The 15608-nt window shown below is 33.1% G+C and overlaps 3 protein-coding genes across 3 annotated transcripts; 2 read left to right on the top strand and 1 right to left on the bottom strand.

Annotated features, from left to right (window-relative positions):
- The first annotated feature begins 4303 nt into the window (after nt 1–4303).
- LOC146146496 (uncharacterized) lies at nt 4304–10066 on the top strand. Its single transcript, XM_083387232.1, has 6 exons — nt 4304–5140; nt 5809–5886; nt 6355–6423; nt 7509–7547; nt 7720–7773; nt 8245–10066. Exons 1-6 carry the CDS (start codon nt 4729–4731, stop codon nt 8322–8324), a joined length of 732 nt encoding a protein of 243 aa, XP_083243358.1. The 5' UTR covers nt 4304–4728; the 3' UTR covers nt 8325–10066.
- Nucleotides 10067–10988: 922 nt separating this feature from the next.
- Nucleotides 10989–14833, top strand: LOC146146495 (protein FAM185A-like). Its single transcript, XM_083386821.1, has 7 exons — nt 10989–11270; nt 11666–11773; nt 12254–12363; nt 12746–12954; nt 13312–13463; nt 13828–13959; nt 14730–14833. Exons 1-7 carry the CDS (start codon nt 11033–11035, stop codon nt 14831–14833), a joined length of 1053 nt encoding a protein of 350 aa, XP_083242947.1. The 5' UTR covers nt 10989–11032.
- LOC146146494 (ragulator complex protein LAMTOR5 homolog) lies at nt 14563–15604 on the bottom strand. The gene is made up of 2 exons (XM_083387244.1): nt 15402–15604; nt 14563–14947 (listed from the first exon to the last, which is right to left on the bottom strand). Exons 1-2 carry the CDS (start codon nt 15576–15578, stop codon nt 14834–14836), a joined length of 291 nt encoding a protein of 96 aa, XP_083243370.1. The 5' UTR covers nt 15579–15604; the 3' UTR covers nt 14563–14833.
- Between the last annotated feature and the right edge of the window lie 4 nt (nt 15605–15608).

The following is a 15608-nucleotide window of genomic DNA, read 5'->3' as shown; positions in this document are numbered from 1 at the left end:
AGATTATTTTGTACAGTGAGCTTCTTCTAGGGTTCGTTATAGTGCGTAGTTACTTGTAAGGAAATAATTAATTTTGTTGTATTTTCTACTCCGATTAAACTGTAAGGTTTTAAATCAAATTATTATTTTGTCACTTTGTAAGTTTGGAATAGCTGCGCACATAGAGTGCTTATATAAAGTGTCTCGCTATGGACCAAAACTAGAAACGTGAAAATGCTTTAAACACCACTCAATTACAACAAGGTAATGCAATTACAAGAAATAAAATCTCTTCTGCGGCAGGGAACTGGTTATTCCCGCGCAAGCCTTCGTCTTATTACACCAGGGTCCGTAAACTTTTTGTAACCCTAACCCCCAAATTTTTTGGTCCACGTCGACCAGGGTCGGCATGGAATTGACGTTATTAACTGACGACACCAAATAATTAGTTTTAAGAACCTGCTGTTTACGGTCAAGCAAATGTGAAACTGAAATTAATAATACATAAGAAGGTAGCAAAACCTGTTTTTTCACATGATCTTTTCTTGAAATATTTATTGTATATTTTAAAGATATGAATTAGGACTTGATGGATCCCCTAAAAGTAGACCACGTGCACCAAGGGGTCTATGAACCCAAGTTTAACAATACCTGGGTTATACTTTTGTGTTTAACGTGAGCAAGGATTGTCACCTCGTCACGCACTGTTGAACGCGAACTACAAACTTCTCCAGTCAAGCGTGAAAAGGCGCCAGACAAGTTTGGTTTTGTGGGAAACTTGGGTTTCAACTGGTGGTTGCACTTGTGGGCATTTGTGTCGATAAATTATGGTTGCAAGCAGTTTTTTTATGGTTGGCTTTGTTCGCCGCTGAGAAATTAAGAAGCCGCAACAAGTATGTAAAAATAAACACCCTATTAAACCAAAAATAATATTCGTGTTTTACAAATTCTCTGAACGCTGGGCGTAAAAATCCCTTTTCCTTAGAATAAAGTTTTGTATATGGGCGTCGTATAGGTATAAAACAAATGTATACGTTACTTTGCCTAAAGTTATTTTTACTGGGTAACTTTGGAATTCCCACTTCTGCCCGCGGCTGAGCAAAGTTACTTTTATTGCCCAAATAATAATAAGCGTGAATAGAAAGAAGTGAACTACAAGTGTGCGCTTGTACTGCATGTCGTGATTGTGTAGCTTTATCATGTAGCGATGCGTAAAACGTAACAAATGAAATTTTGGCTTCGTTGAGGCATTAGATATACTAAGGAATTCGAATTAAGCAAGAAAAGATTGGGATCATAAGACTGTGTAGAACCCTAGACCTTAGAAACAGCCCAAGATTAATACGTGTGCCTTCACAGTTCGTCAGTGCGACTTCAACAGAACCAGCCGTCGGTTCACAAACTTAGTAATTTTAGGGTCTTTTTGAGGAACCGAAACTGCCTGTAAAGTTTATCAAACACTCTGCCAAACATAGCTTCTACAACTGCAGTCATGATAATTTAACATACACAGATAAAGTAATTGCGGTCTTTTAAAATGTCTCACCAAAGTCAAAACTTCAAAAGCACAAGTCGAACAAACGAGTATTGTACATAATTCCGCGCAGTTAAGCTACAACTGCTTTGTTTGCGCACAATGTGCTACCATTGTTTACCCGGGTATTCCCCTCCAGGTATGTTACCTGACATTCTTGTATGGCTTGCGTTGAACAGGAAGTAAAAGCTTGAGAGCTCTGTGAAGGTGAAAAGTAAGGTTAGATTTCTGAAGCAAAGTTGTCTTTAATTCTAGTTTTCTCATTCAATAAATTAGGGCGAAATGCGGCTAATTCTTATTCTAACTAATTGTGAATTGCTCCTATGTCCTGATAATAGCTTGGGAACTCTATTAAGGTTGTAAAGTTAAGCCGGCCTAAATGGGCATTTGAACAAATAACATTGTCAGTTAGATAAAATTCTTAATCTAAACGTCGGTTTGGAATGAGAAATTATATACGTAAAAAAAACAAATGTTGAGACTACAAGCTTGTAGCCTACTGTTGACAAATATTGTGTTGCTTGCTGGATGCATTGGTTTATGCTTGTTATGTAGGCTTGTACAACAAGTTATTGGCAGAAAGTCTGTCTGTAATTTACTTGGAAAAGTATTTCTTTGTGCAACCATCATTGTTAGTTCATGTTGATGCATAACGCTCGATGTATGGTGTAATTCAATATAATGTGTGTGGATTATTTTCTAATTATTTATTAGCAGGCTCGGATATGATGACGTCATAAAGTTGCGTTATGCCGTGACGTCAAAAAATAATTCGTTTGTTAAAAGTTTAAGGTAGGAAGGTTTCAACAATAAAAGGCGTTTTTTCGCTTCACTAGAATTGACATTATCTTTTTGTAACTTTGTATTAAAACACCTTTCCACCCTAGAATTAAACAAACTACGCGGTGTTTCTAAAGTTACTTCTTTGTGACGTCATGTTTAGATGTAACTTTGTGACTAAAATAAATTTCCTGCTTCCTTAAACAAAACCTGGATTTTTAGTGTTCGTTTAATTTAAATATAAGATAATCGTTGAAATCTGTATCATGAAGTAAGTAATTAAAACCGAAATATCCGCACCTAAAGAATATTTTTAACAAATAATAATTTGAACGGCATAAAATTCTTAGAACAATTTATATTCCAGTTCTTTTTTAAAATATATAATTGCTTTTTTTTAAATCACCCTTAGAACAGTTCATTTCTGCGAAAACGCTAAACAAAACATGGCCGTTTTTGTTCAAATTGAAACAATCAGTGATATCGTTTAAGTTTAGCAAATTGATAAAAAAACAGTATTTTGTTTAAAGTTAAGCAACGTTTAGCGCGTAAAAATTCATAAAATAAGTACAAAGGTTTGTAGTTCAAATCATAGGCCATCTCTAGATGTTCTAATTGCTACTTTCTTAGGGTTCAATGATCAGTAGTGATTTCTTGCTAACGTTTCTTTAATCTTTTACAAAAATAAAAATTAAAAGTTAATAAAATTTCACAAAACAATTCGTTAAAGCTCTCACTTGACTAGATATGCTTGACCGCACACGGTTTGCAAATAACCTTAAATCCTAACTTTATATTTCAATTCACGTTTAAATAAGTTAACTTTAGTGGGAAAAAGTCACAAAATCTTGCTAAAAGGAGCCGTTTTCTTGTTAATAGGCAACTTAAGCAGTTCAAATAAACTGACGTCAAACAAATATTGCGCCATCTCCGAATTTGTTTGTACCTTTTAATTTGATCAGTTTTGCTGATTTACCATAGAAACGTCTTCGTTTTGTATCGTATACCATTACTTTAAAAATTACTCAAGTTTAGGACTTTGCAGTTTGTTATTGTTTGAAAAACATATATTTAGAATAAGTCACGTGATAAACTGCAAACATGGTAAACTTTTTTAGGGGAATTACCTACAAAAATCCCTGGGTACTGCGATTTCAAATTGCAACAAAGGGGCCTCGAGTTGTTTTCTGCATTTATAAGTGTTGGTTACAGTTAGACGGAAATTTGTGTATCAAACTTTTCGAATTACTGTCCACTGGTTTAGCAATAAATTGGGCGCTGGTCTAGAATCGTACCACAACGCACATTATTTGGATTAGGGTATTATTAATAAATAATGAATATAATAATACTTGACCCACACCCAAACGCTAACTCGCACCCTAACTCAAATATTGTGCGTTGATTGAATAATTGTGGTAGGATTCTAGACCAGCGCCATAAATTATATTAAAATGTTGCACATTCAGCTACAGTAGTGCGAATTTCGTAGTTCGATATCGGGGTCAGGCAGGTTTTTATGATAGTCTGAGTTCCAATAAAATCCTTTTTTCGAATAAAATTAAAAAAAATATATCAAAATGTGTCATTGGCCATCGTTAGCATGAAAATGTTATAGGACCCATTTTGGCGCTGGTCTAGAATCCTACCACAGTTATGAAATCACGGCACAGAATTTGAGTTAGGGTGCGAGTTAGCGTTTGGGTGTGGGTGGGTGAAGTATTATAATATTCTTTATTTAAAACTAATACTTGACCCACCCAAATCCAAACGCTAACTGGCACCCTAATCCACATACTGTGTGTTGATTTAATTATTGGGCGCTGGTCTAGAATCCTACCACAACGAAACATCATTTGGGTTAGGTTGCGGGTTAGCGTTTGGGTTAAGGTGGGTCAAGTATTATTATTAAACAAAGAATATAATAATACTTGACCCACCTTAACCCAAACGCTAACCCGCACCCTAACTCAAATTCTGTGCCTTGATTTTAGAACTGTGGTAAGATTCTAGACCACCGCCTTCATTTTTGTTTACATTAACCTAGTTAGAACTCTAAAATTTAAAACTTTAACAGAAAATCAGATAGATAATTTTGCTTGTTTGTGAAAGTTTCAGAAATAAAGGAAATAACATTTATCCTATTGTTAAGGCCATAATCACAAAATAATCTTGAACAATTGGCTTTGTTATCGGTTTCAGCTCTATAAGACCAAGAACAATAAAAAATAAAACAAACACAGGCCTTTATTAAATAGCTGCGTTTTTATTTCAAGATCTTTTTATGTAAACTTAGCAGAATGTTTACTGAATGTTACCTACTTCTGTACGGGCTTGATGTTTAAATCATTTCAAACTAAAAACTCAAACAATTTCTTAAAACATTTTATTTTTGCAGCAACTCACACCATTTTGAAGTACAAGACAAGTTTGCGATGGTAGTTAAAGAAGATTTTGCAATAAAAGGTTCGTTTGACGACGCTGCCCCTCTTAAAAATGCTGGTGGCTCCTATTGTGTTACGCTTGGCGGCAAAGAATGTCCGCTCTCAACAGATATAATCGCCGCTGCAAACTTTGACCTCGAATCTTTCCTCGACTTTGGTTCTCTGCCCGCGTTGTGTCATTCTTTGTACAAAAGTGGAATTAAGGCTTACGACTTTGTAAAGGTTGAAGAAGCGATTTCATTCACTGCTGAGTTTGCCACCCAGGGAAAACTGGATCGAGTTGTTGATAGCGTCCGATCCGCGACCCTCGTCGAATCCCTTCAGGAACAAGTGAGGAAACTCGCCGAACAAAACCAGGAGCTCCTCGGTCATATCAAGGACTTCACCATCACTTCAATGCAAGGTAATCCTAATATTTAGAACAAAGAAGAAAACTGCCCAAGCATTAAAACATTGTGATTTAATGTGTAAAAGCATTATTTTCATTTATGCAACAACTTTGGTTTATAACAAACAATCAAAATGTGAGTTTATAAGGGCTGGGCTCCAGCTTTGAAGCCATCAAACCCAAACCCAATTGCTCCGGCTCGCTAGCTGTAAAGTTGCTTTAGCAAGGTAACTTTAAATTTATAACAATCAATTAAAGCTGGTATTTTATCAGGCCTAGGGAGGGATATTCAAAGTTAACTGGTAAGATATTTTAGAACAGAGTTTGAATTTAGAATGTGGCCCTAGTATGATTTATTGTAATATTTAACTTCTATTTATAGGGGGATTAACTAAAACATACTCTTTACTAAACAGAAAATAATCGTAAAACAGTTCGTGAACATGTGCACATTGTAATAAAAGTAGTTAACATTTTAACCAATTGTCATTTTGAGGCTTTACCGAGTAATTGTGATTAGCTACATTCACTGCAAAAGCTACAATGACAGATATTAATCTAAGCTTGCCACTTGAATATGTACATTAGGTGCTGTGGTAAAAATTTGTTCTTTGTTGAAAGTTGCATTGGCATTGAATAATAATTATCAACACCTTAACTCAACAGCTTGTGTTTTTGTTTAGTTGGTTCGGCAGCTGCAGCCCCGAAAACACACAACGTGAACATTGGTCAAAGCGGAGGAATTTCAATGCAAGCCGGAGGTAAAACTACATTTTTCAATTTCCCTTTTTCATGTTTTGTTGATAATTTTGGAGTAAAACCAAAACTAAAATCATTATGTTTTCATTAATTTGCTTTGCTGTTTGGCAAAAAAAATTAAATTAACTTTTAAATGTATTCTTATTAAAAAAATATTGTAATATTCTATTATGCCTAATTACTACACAAGTTCTACATTTTTATAGATATTTTTCATAATTTATTTTTGTTGCATTTCGTTTGAATTTTTTAAAATAAAAACAAAATTATAACTATTCAATGTCACTCTTACTATTCGCTAAATTATTTATTTCTTTTCTTCTTTATTTGGCAAAAAGTTTTGTAAAAACTGAATGCATCCAATTACTTTGTGGGTTAAAATACGCCATTTAATTTGTGTTTTTTTGCCTTTATGCTCCTTATTTTAAAAACTTAGCCGACCTGTCTTAAAGTTGTTTTATTTCACTCAGATAACGCCACAATGGCTGGTGGAGACATTAGATATGAAACCAACCACAATAACCAGGTCACCAACGCTGGTAAGTGGACATTATTGAGTGTGATAATTTTTAAGATAAATCTTTGCCAGTAACCATATTTGTTTAATTTAGTGGTTCTTAACATTTTTGTTAACACAGACCCTGAAAAAATGTATTTGGTTTTTATGGGCAAGGGTTAGCATTAACTTTTTGAGCTGATTTCATAAAGTTACATAACTAAATAAAAATATCAAAGAAATCTACTGTTTTTAGTCCTAAAAATGTAAAAGATTAATTCAATTCAAGAAAAAATTGTTGTTTTCAAATAAACTTGCCTTCATATACCCCTAAACTTGTTCACCTACCGCCAAGGCTCTGTTTGAGAACCCCCGGTCTAATTATAAATCTGGAAATCATGTGGCAATATTTAACAACAAAATGTATTAAAATCTTGACAAGCTTTTAAACTACCATGTTTTATCAGGTCAACTAAAAAAAGACGAAAAAAATTGTCACTACTTGTCAAAATTTTACAATTGGTTGCTAAACATTGCCAGCTACTTTCTAGATTAATATAAAGTTACAACCAAAATGTATTTAAAATCTTTGTTTTGATACAGCTGTAAACACCAAAAAAGTTTTGAAACATAAGTCTTTTTGCTATGTGTGTTAAAATAGTTTTCAACCTTTAAAAATGCATATTACTTATTTGGGATTTTATTTCTATAACTATCACTCCATCAGTCATTTTTTTTTTAACAAAACATTTTGTGTTATCGTAATTCCACACCTTGAGTATTTTTTGCTTTGTCCTAAATATCAACAAACCGTTTTGTACATTTATGTATGAAGTGTACAACAGCAAGCACAGATTAACCAATACGTTTTAATAGTTTGAACACTTTTACCTTAATAAAGTTCTACATAACAGTGGTATCAGAATATATGGATCATCCACAAGTTTTCCGTAATTTAATATAATCCCAGTACTAATTTTGAAAAAATAGTGATTACTATGTTTTATATACGTTATTGGTTGTATTAGCCTCACAAATGAATCAGCAAATTGGGCCAAAAATAATAAGTTTTTAAAAACACTATGATTAAACATGATTTTTTTAAAACTTTGTGTTATATGTGCGCAGGTCAGCAAGGTGGAATTTCCATTCAAGGACATGGAGCAAGTAAGTATTAATGTGCATATTTTTAGGTGGTTATGGGTAGGGATATCACATTGATTCAAACAATACTTTTAGCTTTATAATTGATCACACTATAAACTATATTATGGCTAAACATGTGTAAGCCTGTTTTATGAAAGGCTAATTATTTAATTTGTCATATTTCCAATTTTAGATTTTAGTGGCGCCAGTATTGCCGGAAGGGACAATGTAACAACTAACAATCCAAGTAAGTAAAAAAAAGTACTTTTTAAAGAGTAGACGCTACAGTTTCCACTATAAGCCTACCTGGCGTCGAAGAAAGTATGAAAAATATTCCGTTTAATGTTTTTTTTTTTCACGCCAACTATTCTGTATAAAAGTGTAGTGTTTTTGTGATACTTTCTTGTAAAATGTTTTCAGGATATTTTGTGAAAGCCAGTACACTTTTATAAATTTGTTCAGTTGATTTAAAGTAATTCTTGTCGCACTTGGTATTTTGTTACGTTTTTAACAACCTGAAAAACCGAGTATGTTTTAAAATTTTCTTACGAAAAACTCATAACTCTATCTTACTGGAAACAAAACTACTAATGACCAATCGACTACCACTGTGACGTAACAACGATTACTTGTGACGTAACCATAACCACTATTCGTGAGGTAACAACTACCACTATGACGTAAAATGACCAAGATTTCTTTATTTTGGGACTAAAAGGGACTTACAACCAAGGAGGTCAGAATTACGGACCTGGAAGTTTCACCAACTCTGGGACTCAAAACTACGGGAACAACTGAAATCTGCTTGTTCTTGTGGAGATGTTTGCTCGCCAGACAACATCTGTTGATAGAAATCATTTTGGTGTAAATTGAGTAATTTCGGCAGCAGATACCAGCTGACCTCATCAGGGTTAACAATTAAAAGGTTAATACTTAGGATCCTAATGTATCCAGTCATCCCTGTTGCTCTATTGCAGCTTAATTTTATACTTCGTAGTATAAGCTTGCTAACTCATTGCCGTGTACTTATTAACCCTGGTGAGGTCAGTTGGTACCTGCTGCCGAAACGTCGCTTTATAACTTCGTTTTGTTTACTGAGGCTGGCTTAATCAGCGCAACGTTTTATAACTTGGCTTCAATTTTACTTTTATCTTCCGGGGAATGGGTTTTCTTTAAAAAAATACGCAATTCCATTGAAGAGGTTTTCGTGAATTTCCTAATTCAACCAAAGCTCTATATTCGCTGTTTCTTTATGAACTTATGCAGCTTTTATTTCGCCGCCAAGAGAATCTTGGTGCTGGTTTTAGTTTTTTTCAATTGATAATGCGTTTGGTTTAATATTATACGTTATATGCAAAATAGTTCTTCAGGCTTTTAAAAACGTTGTACTAAAGTTGGCATAACATATTTTTATTGGACGTTGATCACTTTTTACTGCGCTTACGAAATAACAAGCCATGTTCGTCCAAAGCACGAAAAAAGTTTTTTTTTCTAGTTTTTGTGCGAAATGTCAGTAGCGAAAAAAGTTCATTTTCGTGAAAACTCAACGAATAACCCACGACCCCAGATAACCCCTTGACCTCGAATAACCCCTGACCCTACATTCCACTTTTGCCTCTAAACCAAGTTGTGATTAATTATTTGCTTTTTGGACCAAACTGTGCTTTTATCATGTTACTTGCTTCCAAACAACTCGGTGTACTTTGATGATAATTGCAACAAACTTTTCTGATCAGCATGTAAATATTTTTTGCTTGTTTATATTTGTATTTTGCCGTTTTATTTCTGTATGCTCTATATCAGCTGTCCTTAAACGTGACCTGCGACCCCCTTGGAGATTTTTCAATTATTAGCCTGTTCGACTCGAGTTTTTGGTTTTCATAATAACTCCAGCTCCACTGGCCTCCCTTGACAGAATCAAGGGACAAATTGTCGCGAGCCCATTAGTCATCACTCATAAATGCTGACAACCACTGGCGCAAAGCATTTACAACACACCTAGCGTTCGTTATTACCACAAGGATTCGGTCATATTCAAAAGATAACAAATTAGAAATGTCAAAGCAAAAAAAGGTCGAGTAGGTCGACATCATCTTGATTTAAACGTTTCGATACGAGCTTGTATCATCTTCAGTTAATTTGTTTGACATAGTGTACCCATGCTTATGTTTTTTCTACTGAATGTTGCAAATTGCCCCTAGCTTTCACTTTGTATGCCCCCATTTCCCCCTATATCATGTTGCGGATTCAAATCCATATTTTTCAACGAGTTCAAAAACACGTTTCATTTTACTTTTGCTCCGATGTGACATCTAGCGTCAACAAGCTGCTGTACAATTCAAAACTTGTTAAGTGTTTTTGTACATTTTATAATTTTTTAAATTAATTTGTTGTTTGATGTGTTTATTGGTGCGTGACTGATATCCAGGGAAAGCAGTCAACCGTGGATTTTTTTTTCTTTTTGGGAAACTTTTTCCCAAACATTATTTTGTAAAGCGATGAAGTAGCATAATAAAAAAATATTAAAAGAAATAAACACATGTTGCCTTTAGTTTGGCAAGTATTTAGTTCAGTGATCTATGCTGTAAGTTGACAAACTCCTAAATAAATGTAAGTCAGAACTCAGAATAGTCCAGCAAACCAAGTAATAAAATAACCTGAATTACCAGCTGTGTTAAAAGTATTCAGCGCATCATAAACGTTGGTTGATGTAAACAATTGTGAACAGCTGCGAAGTTAATCTTGTTATTAGTAATTTCTTCGTAAAATAGTAAATTTAATTTAATTTTAGAAATAAGTTATAGCATTTTGTTGTTAAAATAAATATTACCCTTCTGGCGTAGCTTTGTGACGCTTTTCCTCAAAATTTCTTGTCTTAAGTGCTTTAATTGAAAATATTTTTTTTCAATGCGTTATTTAACTTAGGAAGGAGTAAAATGGAATAAATGTACTAGTTTTAACTATTTAACATTAACTTTTAGCACCAATAACTTTTTAGACTGGGAGTCTGTGCGTTATTTATTTCAAATGGCTTGTCCCTTTTTTATGTTGGCTTGTATGCGGTTTACGTCATTTTAAAACGAATTGGCAACAAATTTATTGCAAAAATAATGCCCGCCTAATATTTCCGAAGTAGGGTATTCACCATCATAGAAAGTCTTTATAAGAAATGCTTAAAAAACGTCAACATAAATCAAACTAAGAGGTACACAATGGAAGACTTATTCAAACGTTAGCGTTTATTTTCAAAACGTTAGCGTTTATTTTTGTCAAAAGGCAAAACAACTTTTTTTGTTGTTAAGTTAAAAGTGGTTAGCCAAATAATATTACCCATTTGAAGTTATTTGGTTAATTTAAGTCAATTGGAAAAAATTAATTTGTCTGCCGAATATTTTTGACATTTCTATAAAGATCTTTTTGTTTTGACCTTTCGTTGAAATTTAATTTGTAAGAAGATTTAAATTTAATGGTTCGAATTTTCTCATTTTAAATTATTTTCCCTAAACATGTTTCCCTGTTTCATTAAAAGCGGTTTTAGTTTGTCCCGTCAATTGAAATCTTGCCTTGTGTTATTTCGTGCTTCAAGTAACAAAACTAACATTGAAAGTTGGGAGTTTCCAGTGAAGCCTTTTTGGAAGTTGGACATTTCCTTGAAGAATTGCGATGTGGATGTTTCAGCAATCGATCCCAACTCAAACCCACACGGAGATCAACTTATTATTGATCAAATTAAATATGAAAACAGTAAGTTTTTACATGTGTTGTTTACTTAATTGCCAAATTCGTTTCTTATTTAAACTCAAGTTTAGGTATTTTGTAGAATTAATTGTGTCAACTTAGGAAAAGCTTGATTGTCTGCTCTTTGGGGATAATTTTATTCGACTAATATGTTTCTTTTTGTCTGAATGATTAATCCATAAAAGTGTCAAACAAGAGTTCTTCAATGAGCAAAATATACTTAATTTACCGGTTCGCAAAGTATTTATCACTTAACCAAGCGCAAAACATAAGCCAATATGTTAAGTAACTTTAAAAACTCTAATTTTATGCATTTATACCTTAATTAATGTCGAAATCCCTCCAAGTTTTATACATTAAATATTTTTTTTATGATTTTCTTTTTGTAAATGCTTTTAAAGTTGGAAATGAATTAAAAGTGAACTTGCAAAATGAAGTGGTCACAGTTGAAGGTTCTGGTGAATGTTCCAAAGTTGATAAACTTAATATTAAGACTCCACCAGCATTCAGTGAGTGTGTGTTTAAATAATTTGTAACATTTCTAAAATTAAAATAAAATAATGGATCTCAAAGCCTACAAGAAAAAAAGGTCAAGCAAAAAGTAAATCGACATCAAATTGAAAAAAAAAACGTTTTAATACGCACTTGTATCATCATCAGTTAATCTTACGTTAACACAAGGAGGTATTAAAATGTTTTTTTTAAGATGGTGTCAACTTGTTTGGTCAAGCTTTATTACAGACTTAAATATTTCTACCCTAACATAATTTAACACATATTCTGTATTTTGCCTATTAAGTCCTCAGCTTGCGATTGATAAATATATTGTTATCAATGCTATTTAAATGGTAAAAAAGATTTATAAAAAAACAAAATTGACTTTTTTAATGTTATTTTAGCATTAATTAAAGGCTATTGTCTTGGCACTTTTGGAAATTATCCCTAAAGAGAATTGTTTCGGTGTTTTACTGATGTGTTAATATTTATAGATCTTGACATAAAGCTTCTGGGTTATGGAAACATCCAAGTTTCTTCACTGGAATGTGATTCTGTAAAAACAAAAACTGAACTGGGATCCATAACCCTAAACAGTATTAAGGTGAAAACATCAGACTTCTAAAGTGGTATTTATTTACACATGTGTATGTTTGTAACTTGCTTCGAATTCTATAGCTACAGATTCTATTTTTATCAAAAAAAAATGAAACTAGAGGTGAAAAAACTAATTTTACATAAAAATACTGGCAATTTACAAAGTCTTTTGGAATCTAAAAAAGTGTTTCGGACTTCCAAATAACACATTTTACTATTTTTAAACCATATTTGGTATTTTTTTTATATATCCAAAAGTGTTCACATCTGCAGGGAGCCAAACGCATATTTATTTTCTTGACATTTCATTTAGTGTTTAGTTCGGAAAATTCACCTTAACCTTAAAAATCGTTATAATTATAACTCAAAATTTTATATTTTTAAACAAGGGTCTAACAATTGAAGCGGAATCATTGAGTGGAAATATCAGCTCGTCGAAAATCTTGCAAGGGAACGTCAATGCTAAAAGTCACCGAGGGAAAATATGCTTCAAGAAACTACAAGGAACAAATGCGACATTAGAAAGTTGCAGTTTGTTGTTGGTTGAAGATGTTTATGTCGACGAACTTTATGCAAAATGTGACAAAGGAAATATTTTGTAAGTGCTTTTGCGATGCAAGGTGTTCATAAAAACTGAAACATTATATTTATAAATGGCTGAAGAAATGGAATATTTTAGCCACAACTAACAGACATGTCTTTAAAAAGTTAATTTGCCTAATATTATTCTAAATTGTAAAGTATGTATTTGGGATTTATCTAAAGGTATGTAGTTCTATTGATATTCCTAGTAAATTAAATTGTTATAAAACTTTAAAATGATGAATAACGATAATAGAAAATACTTTTGTTTGATTCACTTCTTTGTAGAGAAGTTTATATGACAGTAAGTTTAAACACTTACTATTTTACTGTTTTAGATACACAGGGTAATTTACTGTGAATATATTTGCAGAATGAAAAGTTTACACGGAAACTCAAAGTTGTGCGCAGAAAAGGACGTAAAAGTTGGTACGATTGAAGGAAGTTTAAATTGCACGTCACAAAATGGAAACATTGATGTTCATGTTGTCAAACATTCTGGAGTTACACTAAACTGTTTAGAAGGTATTTACTAAAACCAAACTGCATTAATACTTTACATCGCTAGTATTTCAAAGTGGAGCCTAGAAGACAAAAAAGCTAATTCCAAACCACATCACCTACTGGGCTTTCTTGTACATTCGAATACTGTCAATTTTTTTTATAATTCCTCTGAAGGCTCCTTAAAATATAACCCACATCTTTAACTAGATTTATGGATATTTTACATACTAGGAAGAAATAGTTGCAAGCAATCACCAATGTCAAACCTGAGTGCGGTCATTGAACAATAAAATTGCCATGTAGTTTAAAAACTAGGTTTAATAAGTTTCTGTTGCATTTTGTTTTTAGGAATCTCAGTGATTCTTTTAAAACCCCAATTTTGTAGGAAATGTCAAACTTTCAACGGCTCCCGACTTACAAAGTTCTATCGACATGAAAGCACAAAACATTGATTCACGGAGAAATTTAGGAAGAAACGTTAAAACAGAAACAGAGGATGGAATCAGTAAAACAACAAGTAAATGAACAAAATGTATAAATAACAAGAATCAAACAAACATAGACATTAGGTCAGGGGTGTCCAACTCAAACATGCCGACATGCCAATTTTTCGTGCCAAAGTTTAGCAACTATTTTTTTTCTAATATTGAAAGCGCTTTTATACAAAAAATAAAAACGCTATAATGTTATAATATCAAAAGTAATTGCTTGTTATCGTAATTGCTGGAATTGTTTTGTATTGTGAATAAACAATGAAAATTGGCTGTATAACAAATTTAGCTTTTTTGACAATTGGCAGAATTTTGGGGGCTTGGGTGCCATTTCATATTAGGCATTCGTGCCTCCTGTTGGACACCCCTGCATAAGTACTTAATGCCTGATGTGTCAGTTAACAATCTAATGCCGCTATAAATACGGGTTGTCACACAGTTTTGAATAAAGCCATTTCTCAACTTTTTTTAATAATATAACCTTCAATAACAAGCGTATAAATGGTAAAGCTGTATATAAACTAAATTGTTTTCGTGGTTTGTTGCTTTTTATCATAAAAAATATCTATTTTTGTAACTTTGGGACATAAATTGTGCTTATTTTCAACATAAATAAACCACATACATAGATAAATTTTAAATATTAGTCTTTTAACTAATATAACAAGTATTTAAACTTCATGGTTAAGTAGTTTTTCCCTAGAACATCCCAGAAATAAATTAAGTTTTCTTGAGAGTGTTTTACTGTACGCTAACATACACTTCTTGAACAAAAATCATTTGTTTCTTGTTGCAGGTGATAATAATGAAAGTTATCCCCTAATCAGCATTTTGGCTCCCAAGGGTGAAATGGAATTAAAAACCCTTTCGTGGATGGAAAGAATCTCAAAGTTCCGGTGATTACTTGCGTTCTTCCTTGAGTATTCCGGTGCAAATGTTGTCGTTCAACTTTACAAGGAGCGAAGAACTGATGCCAGATTTCGTTTCAGTCTCCAGCACAATCACAGGAGGGTCCTAGAACATTCAAAGCAATAAGTTGTGCTACAAATGTAACTGGGTTGCCACTTGTTGCAATCAAAATAAAGTGAATATCTTGCCATTATGGTACGTAGAAAAAAAATTATTTAGTATACCTAAATATTAGTGGAGAAAAAAATATATAATATCTAAATAGTAATAAGATGTTAGATTTGTAGAGATAACATATTTTATGTTTTGGGATACCAAAAACTTCCAGTAGTACGAAAAAGTGTTTAATGAGAATAAAATGACTTTATATGTTGAATGGTGAGAAAATCAACACCATCTTCATAAAGACGCTTTGACAGCCTAGTTGGCTTTGACATTAATTTTATCAAGCTACATTACAGATCTGTGCATAGCGGATCTAAAAATAGAATTGGTTTGCTGGATTGATATATGTACAGAGTTTTGACTGTTAAGAAACCATCAGCGACTAAACACTCACTTGTGAAGGCCACTGTTTATTTGGTTCATCGCACAAAGCCGCGATGGGCCCGGCCAGGGTTTGGGGGATCTTTCCCTTATGGCCGACGCAAAGGCCCTGAGGGTCGGCCAAGATGACCCCTTGCACCCCCGGGACACTCATCAGGTCGTCAAGCTTTTTGTCAACTAAAGTTTCCATTTTAACAAACTTTACAAAAATTATTAGAAC

Source organism: Ascidiella aspersa, chromosome 4 (genome assembly GCF_963924565.1).
Source record: "Ascidiella aspersa chromosome 4, kaAscAspe10.2, whole genome shotgun sequence".
Lineage (NCBI taxonomy): Eukaryota > Metazoa > Chordata > Ascidiacea > Phlebobranchia > Ascidiidae > Ascidiella > Ascidiella aspersa.
This window is presented reverse-complemented; position numbering and strand designations above follow the sequence as displayed.

Coding starts and splice junctions, on each gene's coding strand:
- LOC146146495 (XM_083386821.1), top strand. CDS start 11,033: ATGTTTCCCTGTTTCATTAAAAGCGGTTTTAGTTTGTCCCGTCAATTG. Junction 13,464..13,827: donor TACACTAAACTGTTTAGAAG/GTATTTACTAAA, acceptor CCAATTTTGTAG/GAAATGTCAAACTTTCAACG. Junction 13,960..14,729: donor TGGAATCAGTAAAACAACAA/GTAAATGAACAA, acceptor TTCTTGTTGCAG/GTGATAATAATGAAAGTTAT.
- LOC146146494 (XM_083387244.1), bottom strand. CDS start 15,578: ATGGAAACTTTAGTTGACAAAAAGCTTGACGACCTGATGAGTGTCCCG. Junction 14,948..15,401: donor ATAAACAGTGGCCTTCACAA/GTGAGTGTTTAG, acceptor TGAATGTTCTAG/GACCCTCCTGTGATTGTGCT.
- LOC146146496 (XM_083387232.1), top strand. CDS start 4,729: ATGGTAGTTAAAGAAGATTTTGCAATAAAAGGTTCGTTTGACGACGCT. Junction 6,424..7,508: donor TAACCAGGTCACCAACGCTG/GTAAGTGGACAT, acceptor ATATGTGCGCAG/GTCAGCAAGGTGGAATTTCC. Junction 7,548..7,719: donor CATTCAAGGACATGGAGCAA/GTAAGTATTAAT, acceptor TTCCAATTTTAG/ATTTTAGTGGCGCCAGTATT.